This window comes from Rhipicephalus sanguineus, chromosome 1, assembly GCF_013339695.2.
Source record: "Rhipicephalus sanguineus isolate Rsan-2018 chromosome 1, BIME_Rsan_1.4, whole genome shotgun sequence".
In the NCBI taxonomy this organism is placed as follows: Eukaryota; Metazoa; Arthropoda; class Arachnida; order Ixodida; family Ixodidae; genus Rhipicephalus; species Rhipicephalus sanguineus.
Window position 1 is genome coordinate 226,067,916 of NC_051176.1, and position 14,243 is coordinate 226,082,158.

General features: G+C 44.2%; 1 protein-coding gene across 2 annotated transcripts in view; it reads right to left on the reverse strand.

The window, feature by feature from the left end:
• Window positions 1–14,243, reverse strand: part of LOC119373476 (lysophosphatidylcholine acyltransferase 1) — a 107,038-nt gene that overhangs the window by 25,763 nt on the left and 67,032 nt on the right. For both annotated transcript variants that reach the window (XM_037643526.2, XM_037643519.2), the window contains exons 6-9: window positions 8,990–9,048; window positions 8,873–8,907; window positions 5,739–5,793; window positions 5,528–5,610 (exon numbers count right to left, since the gene is read on the reverse strand). In XM_037643526.2, the coding sequence (XP_037499454.1) occupies window positions 5,528–5,610; window positions 5,739–5,793; window positions 8,873–8,907; window positions 8,990–9,048 (232 nt within the window). The remainder of the gene's footprint in view (window positions 1–5,527; window positions 5,611–5,738; window positions 5,794–8,872; window positions 8,908–8,989; window positions 9,049–14,243) is intronic.

Consider the following 14,243-nt stretch of genomic DNA (forward strand, 5'->3'; position numbering starts at 1 on the left):
TTTGTTTCTATGAAAAAAGATTACTCAAGATATTTTGTACATGGATACATAGGTGATTACATAAGAAAATGTTTTTGAATGCGAAACATTTTATAGGAAGTAACAGCAATTTATTTGGAGCACATTTTTCAGTCAGCAACAACAACACCATTTGCCCAGCTAAAATGAGAAAAAGTCCACAGCGATGCAAGTCTGGACAAAAAAAAATCATCTTCATAAGTACTATAGTTCCCCTTCAGAAAAATCGCGATTTTCGACTCTTCACTTTTACGCCAGCTCAAGAATAGCATTCGAATCAGACATATGCAGCAGATCACATGTAGTTGGCTACTTGTAATCAATTGCATTTCTGGTATTTTTGTGATTTATCAATTACATTTTTACTTGGTAACAGTTACTGTAATTTAATAACTTTTTCTTGTTAATTAGATGTAAACAATTGCTTGATACGCAAGACAAGCTGCACCTTTAAGCATTTGCACTATTTGGCATGAACTACAGTAGCATGCCCGCATGCCCGCAGCCATGGTACACAGAATTCATGGGTGCACATGCGAGTGCCCTGGGCCGATATTTAGTAACAATGCCTTTTCATGCTCTTCGCACTTGGCCATCGGTCAGAGTGATGGGCAGGCAGTTACTGACCAATGGGCAAGTGTGAAGAGTATTAAAAGACATTAGCATTGGAAAAGCCATTGCTATAAAATACCTGTCTTGTATTTGCAGGTTAGGATGAGGAAACAGTGTTATACGGAACAGCGTTCCTGGAACTAGTTCCTTTTTGGAGGAACAGAGGAATGCCAGCGTTGTAAACTTTCCACGACATTGGACAGACGCATATACGCAGCACAGCATGCAAGGGGGATGCGCAACCGTGCGAGGCACATACTACTACTGCTACAGCTTGCTTGTCAAGTGACTATAATGCATTACTTTTTTTTCACGAGTTCTTCAATATATATTATTATGACTAGTGCAAGACCGTCGCCTGTAAAGGGGGCACCTTTTCGTACCTTACTGACTTTTGTGTTCAGCCATTTGGAAAACCGTGGTTATTTTAACGCGACAGTGTTAAAGAGCTTTTTGAGAGAAAGATGCAAGTAAAAAAAAAATTGGGCAGCTACACGCTAGTGGTGAGAAAACTGTGGAAACAGCGAAGCTGGTGGCCTTTCCCCTCCTTTTCCTCACCATCACATCACTCCTCACACTTATTTCCCTTTCCCACCCCTTTACGATTCTATACTAATACACACACACACACACACACACACACACACACACACACACACACACCAGGTGTCCCAGCGATCTTTAGCCAAGGGTTAAAAAATACAATGTTAGAGGCAGGAACTTTAGGCAAGAAATGCGACTTGCAAAGTTCGAGAGCGTCTTCAGAAATCCCCATTGCATTATTTGCGATGAAGAAAGTCACGTATACCCATTTTTCCAAGCTGCAAAGAAAGCCCGCGAAATACAAAAAGAACCACGTGGCTAGCGCATTCGCGCGCAGCGAACGTGCTGCTCTCAGCCGTGGTTTGAGCGAACGAAATCAGCTGCGGCCGCGACTCGCCGCGCTCCGTTGCAGCGGTAGCTAGGCCGATAAGTTAACTGTGGTTTCTTGGCCCGCGCTCGCTACAACTTGCACCGTCACGCGCGACAACCGGCTGACGCGGGCCAAGAAACCACCGCCAACTTATCGGCCTACCGCTGCAACGGAGCCGGCGAGTCGCGGCTGCAGCTGATTTCGTTCGCTCAAACCACGGCCGAGAGAGTGCCTAGAATATACCGTATATTCTAGGCACTATAGCAGCACGTTCGCTGCGCGCTAATGCGCTAGTCACGTGGTTCCTTTTGTATTTCGCGGGCTTTCTTTGCAGCTTGGAAAAATGGTATACGCGAGACTTTATCGCAAATAATGCAATGGGGATTTCTGAAGACTCTGCGCGGTTCGCAGCCACATGCCAGCGACCGCTCGGTCATCTTCATGCCGAGCGGTCGCTGGAGGCTAGTTGTCACTGTGCGACATAAATCGCGGGATTGTGCACGGCTGTCGGACCCTTGACACTCGAATATGTGGACCGCGAGAAAAAGACCCACGACGCGGACCCACGGCGCACATCTGCCACAGCGGCGCCCGGTACGCGCCTTTCAGGCTTGCGTTGATGCTATAGCTTTCCTGGATTCTTTTAAAGGGACACTAAAGTGAAGCAATAAGTTAGTTTAGAATGACAAATTACACTCAAAACGCCAGTGCCGTTACTTTTCACCACCATAGGTTTAATAGTAGATGAGAAAATCAATGTCAAAAGTTTCATTTAATTTTCCCGCCGAAATCTCCGATGTTGACGTCACGAATTTCATAGCTTTTTTTTCACATTCTCACCCCATTGGCTCAACGAAATTTCCTGAAACTTGGTGTATCAAGTCTCTCGCACCCTCAGAAGACATTGTACTTGATTTTTGCCGATTACGAACTACGTGGGCCTTAGGAAATGCCGTCAAAATTTATGACGTCACGGCGACTAGTGTGGGAACTTCAAGGTGGCGTCGTCACCCGCATTTTCTTTTTGCGCATTTTCTCGCTTACCAAGCGTCTTCTCGCAGCAAGCGTGGTGTTCTTGGTATCGTGAAAGAGTAGTTTACTAATACGAGAAAAAAAAAAAGTTACTCTTCAGCGTCTCTTTACTCATCAGATAATCTGCTGCCGGCGACGATCAAATTCCTGTAATATAGGTAGTGCTATGCGAGTTTGAAATTGCTTTATTTTGTCTCAGGATTATCGGACACTAAATATTAACAGAAAATAAATAAAATGTAACGGTAATGTAACGACACGTTCCAATGTTAGAAATTAATTGGAACGCGTTCCAAAATATGGGAAGGAACGAGGAACAAACTTTCGTTCCTGTTTTAGAGGAACGTGTACAACACGGATCTTAACGGCAGGTAGTGCACCCCCTATTGTCAACACCGCATTCCGTATCTCACCATGGCTTCATTTTTCTGTTTTGGTCATACAGCTCCCAGCTAATTTCCTCTAGAATTTAGCTGTCTATGCACGGGTATTTGCGACGTTAGTGAAAGTTTGTTGCACCATAGAAGGACTTTGTGTTTATGAAAAACTGATATGAGGTCATGGCACAACTTCAAAGCGCTAAAAAACAGGGACAAACGAAAAAGAGTGGACACGACGAGCGCTAACTTGAAACTGAAATTTATTACAAGAAAGATTGGGAAAAGGTAAACCCTATTAGATGGCGCACATGCGTGCACACTTGCGCAGACTGCTCAGAAAAGCCCAAGAAAAACACCACAAAATCACTTTGGTATGACGCCAGATTTCTGCAGTAGATTATATTCGCATTCCAACAGACTCAGTGAAGGCTGGCTGACACACCCGTCGCCTTTCTCTTTAATCAGATAGGCTTCGACTATCTCCCTTGTTAGTTTATTATCGTGTCTGAAAATTACTGAAGTGTCAGATAAACCACTCTTTCCACTCTTTTTCGTTTGTCCCTGTTTTTTAGCGCTTTGAAGTTGTGCCATGATGTCTTACAAACTCGCCCAAGCTTCCGTGCTTCTATGATATGAGGTGTTAAGTAACTGCAAGTGCACTATTTTATTTTTTACGAGCACTCATTCTTATGGTACAGGTTTATTTATACCTTAAGGACGTGGGCACAGAATAATAGTTATTAGAATAATAGTTCTGACTTTGCTCTTGGGTGACAGCTTCATACACGGCCCTACCAAACTAGGATTTTTCCTGCTATTCCATTTTAGGCAAGATCATGTCAGAAATAACTACTTGGAAGGAAAGAAATTTGAAATGAGGCAACATTACTTTTTAGTACTTCATCAGTTATTTTTAGGAGGCAGGAATTAGTATACCTGCAATCAATAACTTTTTTACCAAAGTAGCTGTAAGTGTAATCAGTTACTTTTTTTTTCCTGTAATGGGTACAAGTGCAATTTGAATGCAGTATAAACTGTTGCCGTAAGCATGACACACAACAGCACAATGCCATACTGCTACGAATGATGAAAAATCTGTACAATAAACGCAGGTCTGACTAGTGAAACTGTGCTGCAGCTTTTGCTGGGGGGGGGGGGGGGGGGGGGGGGACATAAACCACCAGGCATATATGAGAAAGTAAGTTGCTTTACAAAAGAAAGCAAGCAAGGTTTGGGCCTTTGCATATGCAAAGGTCCTATGCAAAGACGAAATATAAACTTGCTAATGAAAGAACAAACCGGAAATGAAATGCTCCATAGAAAATGACAAATGGACAGAGACGGACCGAGCGCCGACTTACACAACCAAACCGCGCTCGATCCGTCTGTCCTTTTGTCCTGTGCTTCGCGCTGTTTTTCGTTTTCTATGAATGTATCAACCGGTCCAAATAAGCATTTAGAAGTGTTTAATTCCAGTGACAACATGTCGCGCCAGGGTTGCGAGGTTTGGCTGCTTTGCGCCAATTTGGCTGTTTTTTTAAGGCGGTGGCGGCAGAAAAATTGCCTTGGCTACTTTTTTGGCTAGTTTCTTGTTCCCTCGATTCCAACCTCCAACCAAGGAGGTTTAAATATGATTCCAACCAAATGATCAATATGTTCCGACGTCACAACGCTGGTGTTCAAGTATGCGGTGTCAAAACACTGACTAAGGCGTGTTCCCAGCACCCAAAAACTGCGGTGTCAAAACACTGACTAAGGCGTGTTCCCAGCACCCAAAAACTGAATTTTGCGCTTGCATATTACACACAAGAAAAAGACTGATACGTGGCTTGGCTGGGACCCGGGGAGAAAACTTGCGTGGGGCCTTATTTTGCAGGCCACTGTAATTGGAATTGAGGAGGATAATTGAAAACGCTCCACATAGAACGCTCTGCACTCATCGACATTGGAAATCTGACATCCGACGAACTGTCTTGTTTCTTAGGAACAAGTACTGACTGCTACTCGGGAAATCTTAACTGCTCAAACTGCCATCACACAAAAAACGTTTGCGAAAGTAACTAAATTTTTGCGTTTATCGCAGCAACATTGATATTGAGCACACTCATGCAGTACTCGTATTTATTGTCGCCACAAGGCTGGTACTCAAGTCACGCAAAACGCGCGAAGAGTCATTTCCGCAACTGCGCAAGAAACTTCGTCATCCTGCACGAAATCATTGCTAAAGTCAACAATTTACGCGTTAATCTCGGCGATTACAACTTTGAAAGGTTCTTGCTGTAAAACGTCGCAGTTGTTTTCACACACGCGTGGCTACATCTGGGTACTTTTACTGCCCTTGGCTCAAGTTGGCTACTTCTAGCCTAGTTTCTCCAATTTCGTGGCTACTTTTTCATTTCGACCTGGCAACCCTGTGTCGTGCAGTGTGTAACTCAGTTTCTTCACTCCATAAAAAAATCTCGATAATGAGCCTTCTTCACTACATATATCTTACACTGAGGATCCCTAGACAATGACCGGCTTTATATGCTTAATAAAGAAGGCTGTGCAAAGAGAAAGAAATATGCCTTACTTGGCCATCAAGCAGCGAACATTTTCAGCATAAAGCTTGGGGTCTTTCTTCTCCCGTTCACTTGGGACATAGACAGGAAGATACTGAAGATATATCAGCAATGGATACAAATTAATGATAACAAATCATGCCACTCGTAAACATAAGTACACCTTAGACTAGATTCTTATTAAAGTTTTAAAAGGAAATTAAGAAGTGCATAAATATTTACCTCAATTTCCATGTGTGTTCGTAACTGGCACAAGGTCAACCACAAGGTCTCAAAACTGAAATGGAACACATAAAAGTAACATTTTTTTTTTCATGAAGTCTTCCATCCTTCATCACTTTGTACAGACTAGCATGCGATTGGCTTGTGTTCGTGATCATTCGGAGATAAACAAGGTTAAAGTCATTTTGCAACACAAACTTTTTTTTTATTCCTTCATACCGCACACATCTAACGATTGGAACCACTTACTCGCCGGCGCCGTTTCAATTTCAGATCACTCACTTTCTTGTCATTCTTTATCTGCGCTCCTTGCCTGATAATCAGATTATATGATGCATCTCTTCCCTACTCCTATCTTTCTACACGTGTCATGATGCCTGCAGTTTTCATCTTTTTAATATTTCAATACTGCGTAACACCGCACATTTTATTGTGTTAATTCTTTTCTGTACGTGGCACCCACAACCCTCTACAATGTTCGACAAATAAGGGTAATATAAGCGCCCGCGCTCACACACACACACACACACACACACACACACACACACACACACACAGTAGGAATTTTTTCGCTGAATGCAACAACCATTTTCATTAATTTTTAGTAGGTTACAGCTAGGCTTGAGCATTTATGTTTAAACAAGAAAAAAATTTTTTTCATGGCATTTAGTTTTACCAAACAGGGTCCATGAAAGCAAAAAAAAAAAAAAAGCTTCACCGCAAGAGCGAAGCAATGAATGCGATAGCAACAATTGTAGCGTTACACGAAGTGAGGCTGGCAGCTAACTGTTTTGTATCCGATCTCGCGTAACTACAAAACGCTGGTGTAAGAGAATACGTCCACTCCAGGGAGAGATGCTCTCCGCATAGTCACTTCGCGTTGAAAGCGCAGCACGTAGAAGGGTATACCAGCCGCCCGCTGTGATGGCTTTCGAGGTAGCGATCGCGCCCTTAGATTCAAAGTTCAAAGTGGCTTCTCGCGCGACAACCTCCCCTCCCCCCCGCCCCCCACCTCACGTCTTTTCATGGTCGTTAAAGACGGGCGGGGCGTTTCCCGTCTGCTTCGACGGCACGCCTCCGGAGCGGGGTGATCTTATCGCATGCACCCTCCGAGCGACGGAAATGGGCCGGCTTGTTTGATCTCTGCTTCGGCCGCGTTCGTCGCCCCCGCTTGCGCTCTTTTACCCGCGGTAGAACATACAATGTGCGGGGGGATCTTATCAATTTGGACTTCACACCGGAAGGACTTGACGTCGACGGCAAAAACCCGTCGAGACTGTCCATATAACTGCTATCGCAATAAAATTCAGAGCCCTTCCACTACTGTGAAAATGGAAGCCAGCGGCTGCACGCTCTGCGGCAGCGGCTGCACGTAGTTTTCGCGCTTCTGTGCGCCTTGGCGCTACTTCAATTCCCGCTGTTCTTCCTCATAGCGAACGACACGCGCCCGCCCATACTGAGTCCAAAGAGCAACGTGCCGCTGATAACAGCGCTAGCGTGATCTCTAGTCACGAGACAAAAGGGCACAACGATTGGTGAGAAGTGCTGCCGCCGAGCATCGCGACACTTGTGAAAGAGGCATCGGCAGTGGCGGGAGGCGATGCGCGAGGGGCGCTGAAAATTGTTCCACGAGTTTTTGTCTACGGACACGATCCGCCAGAACCCAGCCATATACAGCTTTGCTGTAAAAAGAACCAAAAGAGCTAAGACAACGATCGGGTGCACAGCACCGCGCCTACATGCACGATGATGCAAGGAGTCTGGGAATGTAACGGCCATACCCAATCAATTTTTACTTAGTGTTTTTACGGCGCTAACACTGCCAGGTTTGCGTGCACATATACGTATCCCCTAATGTGAACGAGAGGACGACCGCCGCCGGAGCGACGGGCGCGTTGTCAGAAGGTTGCAGGTTCGGTCCCTGCCAGCGGCAAGTTGTCTTTTCGTACACTTTACTAAACTACAGTTAAAACAGCATAATTAGCGTTCCTTATACCTTCTTCGCTTCATTATCTAAATACTTCCTTCGTTAGTATGCAATAGCACGCACAGAGTCACAATCGATGTCTCAGCAACTGTGGGCGCATGCATAGATCACAACCAGAGTTAGGGTGGCTAGAATGGCCACCCTACCAGAGTAGCATGTCAAGGTGCTGTTTCTTTTCTTACAAATTTTATGCACACTGAAGCGCTCCTGTACACTACACCAGAGTTCCCGTTGGCAACTGCGTCAATTTGGCTACTTTACGACCAACTGACAATGAAAACTTCAGGTTGGCTCCATGGCCACTTTGAACTATTTTGGAGCATTTACGGATCAGTTTTCACATTGTCTGCAGTTAAAATATGTACATTTACTGTTCAATAATAAAAACTATTCATGTTGTCGCTTTTGTTTTATTTTACTACAAATCTGACACTAAAATTATATGGCATGGATACTTTGGCTACTTTTAGCTGGAGTTTTGGCTCCTTTTCAAATTACTGTGCTACACAGACACTTATACTTTTCTATCATATCAATAGTGGGCAAAGTCCGCCAATATTTCAATAAAGAAGTGTGCAAATGATGGTGGGATGTCATGTAAGTCTTCCAGCAGAGCAGACTAATTCTCCAACAATCGGGCCACAGTTACATGCATGCCAAAGCCGCTCTTTCAAATGTATGGCACATATGTCACAGGTATTTTCTCGCATTTTTTTCTTCAGACAGTCAGCACACCGAGATGACGTGTTGGACTTCAATGCCTTCACGATATGGCCATATTTTTTTTTATCAGACGGATACCTAAAATGTGGGTGAAGTCCGCCTCTGGGGAACCAGTAAGAGCCGTTTTCTCGCTTTGTCCTACATTCTGTGGGCTGATGCGTTAAAGCGCCGTCCTCGCGATAGTTAAGCTATGTTTTGAACAATATGTAAAAGGAGGCCTAGCCCCCTTCAGCAATACATGTACAAACAAACCTCTTAAAAGCATATATACACTATACCTACATACAAGCAGCCCCTGCGGATTACTTGTATGTATGAAATAAATTGAGGTTAGTTCTATAAAAAAATCTTACATTCCTACTAGAATCACATCAGCACTTGTGCACCAAAATGCATAAAGGTCAAATATTGAAGCTACACATACGCAGATGGGCCATCCCATGTCCATATGAGGGTGTTCTGGAAAACCAAAACAGACACTTGTGTTATCAAATTGAAATATAATATGCATAATATTACTTTATCTGTACAGTGAACATACCAGTTCATTCGGATATCGAATGAGAACAGGCTGGATCGGAACTCCAGGAACAAAGGCACCTACGCAAATATCACACAAATAGCTTTACTCTGCAAAGCAATTACTGAGGAATTGAGTGAATTTATTCTCAATTGTTAGATTTGAAATCTAAGTTGGCTACTTCCAATGATAACCTACAGCTTAGCGCAAATAGGTATTGTTCTATCAGCAGCAATAAAAGAAATGTACAGACATGAATGTGGAGCATTCCTAATGTACAATTTATATATAGTTTTCTCGCATCTTACGGTGTTCCCAGGCGAACAATTTCGTGAAGAAAGCTCTGTACCACGGTTGCATGTCTTATGCGCGTTTAAGCAGCTTTTGTAAGTATTAGGTAGTAAGGCGGCATTGCGTCACATTACGTGTCACGGTCCAGCTTAGTGCGAACATTGCTTTTTTCATGGCAGTGACACCTCAGGAATGTAAGAGCTGCATTTCATGCTGTGTCGAACCAGCATGGAATTAACAAAGCTAAACTTATATTAATTTGATCTTTACCATAGCTCACATTTAGTATCATTTCAACAGCACCTCTTGACATCTATTAAAAACTGAGAACGCATAATACACACATGATGCGCTACTGGGGCTAAAGGTTCCGGGACATAAAATTTGCAAAAGAACTAAATTCTCGCTTATCCTGAGAACATTAACTTTAATTAGGCTTTCGATTTCGGCATAGTTTTGCCATTTTTCCGGAACGCGGCGACACATGAGAGAGAGATTTGTGGGCAGCGGCGGCAGCGAACGTAACGGACCATGGCGTCGGGCTTTGGTCAGGCCGCGCACAGAAACCGACGTGAATCGCGTGATTCCGCTGCTTCGATGGCAGACTTCTTTGATGAGTCGAGCAGTGAGGTGTCCAATAATGAATGACAGATCGGATTTTATTTCGGAGAGTGATTCGAACGAGGATCGACCTGGGACTTCAGCCAGTACTCGTAGGCGAGCGTTGTTTCAAATTCGCTTCTCTCTCGAGTAGCCAAAGAGGCTTTCTGTTTGTTCACATTAATTTATTTCTGTTTGGTAGAGTCGCAACAAGCTTTTAGAGAAGAGCTTATCTATCAGCTTCTCAATCTTGACGACGCCAGGCCAGCCCGCACTGCTCCACTTCCTCCACCCCCCATCCGCGAGTCACGCGCTCCACAAGCCAGAAAATGTAGGCAGGCGCGAGAATTGTACGCTCTGTTATAAGCAGAAGGAAACAGAGCTGAAGACATGTTTATTGCAGTACCTGTTAAGTACATTCGTATTTCACTACTGCGCGCAACTGCCTCCTTGAGTGGCGCAAGCCCCATTGAGCATGAGTATTGCACTTGTTTAGAAGCACACCAAAAAAAGTGCTGCAGATATGTGTACCAAACTTTTAAAAGTAAGAAAAGGAGCAATGAGGCATGTTTTGTATATCTTGGATTTTTGAAAGACGATAGTCTTTCTTGGGATACTTGAACGCAGAAATTTTGGTCTGTCTGTGTCTTTCCGTCTGTCTGCGTCTGTCACACGATTCAGCCACCCGGCCAAAGTTTAAGCACTTGCTGAACGCCCAGCCATCTTGAACTGGTAGCTGCGTTCATACTTGTGAACAATGTTGATCAAAAAGCAAATATTACGCACATCTGAGGCGCAACGTCAATACGTAAGTATTGGTGGTGTGTTCCTTTACTATAAAATACATAGATACGTAATTATCAAGACCCTAGTGTTTCTTAGGCTGCGCTGAAAATGCGACGCTATGCATGAAAAAGCCTTCTGCCCACGATATGGTGCTGCCACCTGGCAGTGGCCCTGGGTTCTGCACAAGCTCATGTTTCCCGACGCCACTGCCAGATGGCGTCCATATCTCACGCAGCGCCTCCTCTATTTCATCAATTCCAGCCAGATGCGGCCTATTCAACATAGATGAGGCGCTGTCTGAGGCAAGGCAAAACATAAATGGCAGAAGACTATGCTCTTTCGACGACATTTGCAGCAAAGCACGCAGATACGTAGCCAATTTTTTTACTGTACTATTTTCGCTCAAGTATCTTTATTCCAACTTTATGTTGTCCTTGCCGCAAGTGTTCAATAGGACATCTTTTATTATTACTGCTATCACTTTTGTCGGTGATATTTCCGTCTATATGAAAGACTATTTCATTAGCTTCATTTTAATGTACGTAACAGAAATATAGCGCTATGACTTGATTTAATAAAAAAAAACTGACACCCTTCCCGATTGCCTCTTTTTTACGCGGTCCCGAAAGAGTTAAACTGATAATATTTTTAATCGGCTATGGCAGTAGCGTAAATCTAGACGAGCTGGGACTACTCAGAAGCGAACATTAATCGCCTGAGACATAGAAATGTATAATCAACTAGCTAATTAATGAAAAGTTGAACATTATGAGTAATTACTTGACATCACGTCTATTCTGAACGACATGTTCGAATGGCACCGGATTCGATAGATTTTTTTTTCATTCCTAAAGTGCGAAACAAAATACAATGGCTTCCAGTTATCCCTGTTTTTCGTTGCATAAAACAGCGGTTCGCTAAAGTAAACGGAATTTCTACAGTACGTTAAACGACGGTGCATGCATGTATATCGCAAGCAGTACCAAACTAAAGCTGATATTTCATTCTGAGAAGACAAGATTTGCAAGCTCGAAGGCTGCAGTATGCAAATTGCAATACGGGCCGTAACAGGAAAAAAAAAACGATTAGTAATACTTTATAGCTAGCGAGCTATGCATTTTCATTTACTGTGTAAGCATTAATATACACCTCTTCGAGCAATCCATTCCAAGGATTACAACTGTGCCATCTGAAAGGGATTTTAGAGAATTCTGCATAAATAGAACTGCGAAAGACCTAATAAAAGCTTACAAAATGACAAGATTATAAGAATGTCGCCGTGATGAGAGATCCATAATCTCGCCTGAAGGCATGCAAGAGAGGCTCGCGTCAGGATAAGCCCTGAAGATATATATAGTAACCCAAGATCACATCTTGTGGGGATGCGGGGGTTTTCCCCCTCCAAAATCGCTCCTACCAGCTCCCTCAAAATTAACATGGGATGAACTTATCAGAACTCCCGACCGGGAGAAACAGCTGGCCATCGTTTCCTGGGCCGAAAGAGTCGCTTCCCGCGTGGAGCCACCCTGAGGCGTCAGTTGACTCTTAGTCAAATAAAGTTGATACCACCACCACCTAAGCTCCACAGAGCTCGCCTGCGGTGATCGTGAAATCTGTGTCATATCCACTTATCATGCCTCGTATGGTACTATTTAAAGGCTGCTCACTTAAAATTTGGGCGCCGTAGCTTCGCGGGATTGTCACGGAGCCAAAATTCGCCGGGGTCGTCTTTAACCAGTCGCGCAACACACAGCCGAAATGCCGTAATAGTTATATGGGAATAGATATTTAGCTTAAACATTGAAGCTATAAACGGAGTAAAATTGCTGACAGCAGCAATCGCTATAGCCCGCACAGGGGGTAGCTCGCCAAGATCGCTGAACCTGCCAATTAAATGTTCCAGCAGGCAATGTTCCTATAAGAGCGAATGATTTTCTGAATCAGTGTTCCGCAGCAAGTTGTCAGGCACAGTAAAGAGGCAACAGATGACGGACACGCTTTAATTTTAATATAAGTTCTGGGTTCTGCCAAGGCCCAGGGGCGTAGCCAGAATTTTTTTTCTTTTTTTTTTTTTGGGGGGGGGGGGGCACCTCCTTTATCTGAAGTGTGGGCCGGGCAGGCAGATGTGGTCGAGTGTCATTTTGTGCTCTGTATGCTATGGCAAAAAAAATTCCGGGGGGGGGGGCACGGGCCCGGTGTGCCACCCCCTGGTTACGCCACTGCCAAAGCCAAGATATTAGGAGGCACGCCGTAGTGAAGGGCTCCGGAAATTTCGACAGCTCGGGGGCTCTTTAACGTGCACCTAAATTTGTGCATGGGCCTCTATGTGCCCCCACCGAAATGTAACCGCCGCGGTCGGGATCGAACGGGTCAGCAGGCATGCACTGACCCACTGTACCACAGCGGCAGACGACGGACACGCTTTCAGAACATGCTTTCTGACGAGATTCAGAACAATTTCGTACTGGCTTTTCCCACACAACGGAGGCAGCTGCACGTCAGGGCCTAAGAAGCCGCATGTGGGACTTATGTGCGTACATACATATATTTCCTGCAATGTATTTCCGAAGACATCTGCAACCTTCAGGTAAAGAAACGACAACGCTTAAGTCTTAATTGCCGCACCAGTCTCAAATTCAGTGGTCATAAATTCCCTGCATTGTCCACTAATCTTCAGGTGTCGGCCCCGCGCTGGACAGCTATACCTCGCGGTCAGCGCAGGCTTTCGTTTTCTGTGCCAATCAATCAACATCTCCCGACCAATCTTTTAGATTAATTTTCATTTTTCTTTCTAAACAATCAAAAGGTGCTACCACCAAGCGCAGTGCGATTGAACAGCGCACTTCAAGTGACGACACTCACGGTAATGACTTATTTCCGGTTTCAGCGCGGCTTTTTCACTGGCACTTCGTTTATCGTGTTAACAAATCACTGCTTGTTAACCTTGTGCTATTTGAACCGTGAAGGGCAGCAGCAGCGATATAAAGAGAGAGCAGACGCACAAACGGTCGTTCCACGTTTCTTTTCTTTTTATGTTCACCACCGAGAAAAAAAAAATCATCTACAGTAGACTTGCTCTCACACATTCGCTAAAACACGTGCGCGTTCACTCTTCATTCATTTAAAATTGCAGCAACTGACGGTTGTTATGATGCAGAGTGATGACCACATCGTGACTACATTCTATGCGATTCATTCCATAGAAAATAAGGATCAAGCGAATTACAGGGGCGTTAATGATGATAGGACATGCGCACTTGTCTTAGGTTCGTTGTCCATTACAGGCGCTTCGTCTAAAATCGAAATTAACTCGCCCACTTCGCACCCCTTCCTATAATTAAGGGAGTAGTGAACTCGCGTAGTCCGACAGTGTTACGTTCTAGCAGAGTGCTTGGACCCTTTAGAATCCCGGCGGCTAAAACTTCAAAAATTTAAGGCGCTCATGAGGAACCAGGTATACTTGAAGTTGGCCGAGCCCGCTTACCGCCACCAGATGCCGTTCACGGTTCCAGATAATAAGAGTTACTGAATATTCTCCCTAAATATACAATAACTACAGATAATACATGCATATAGCAGCGAAAAATGATTTAGCCCC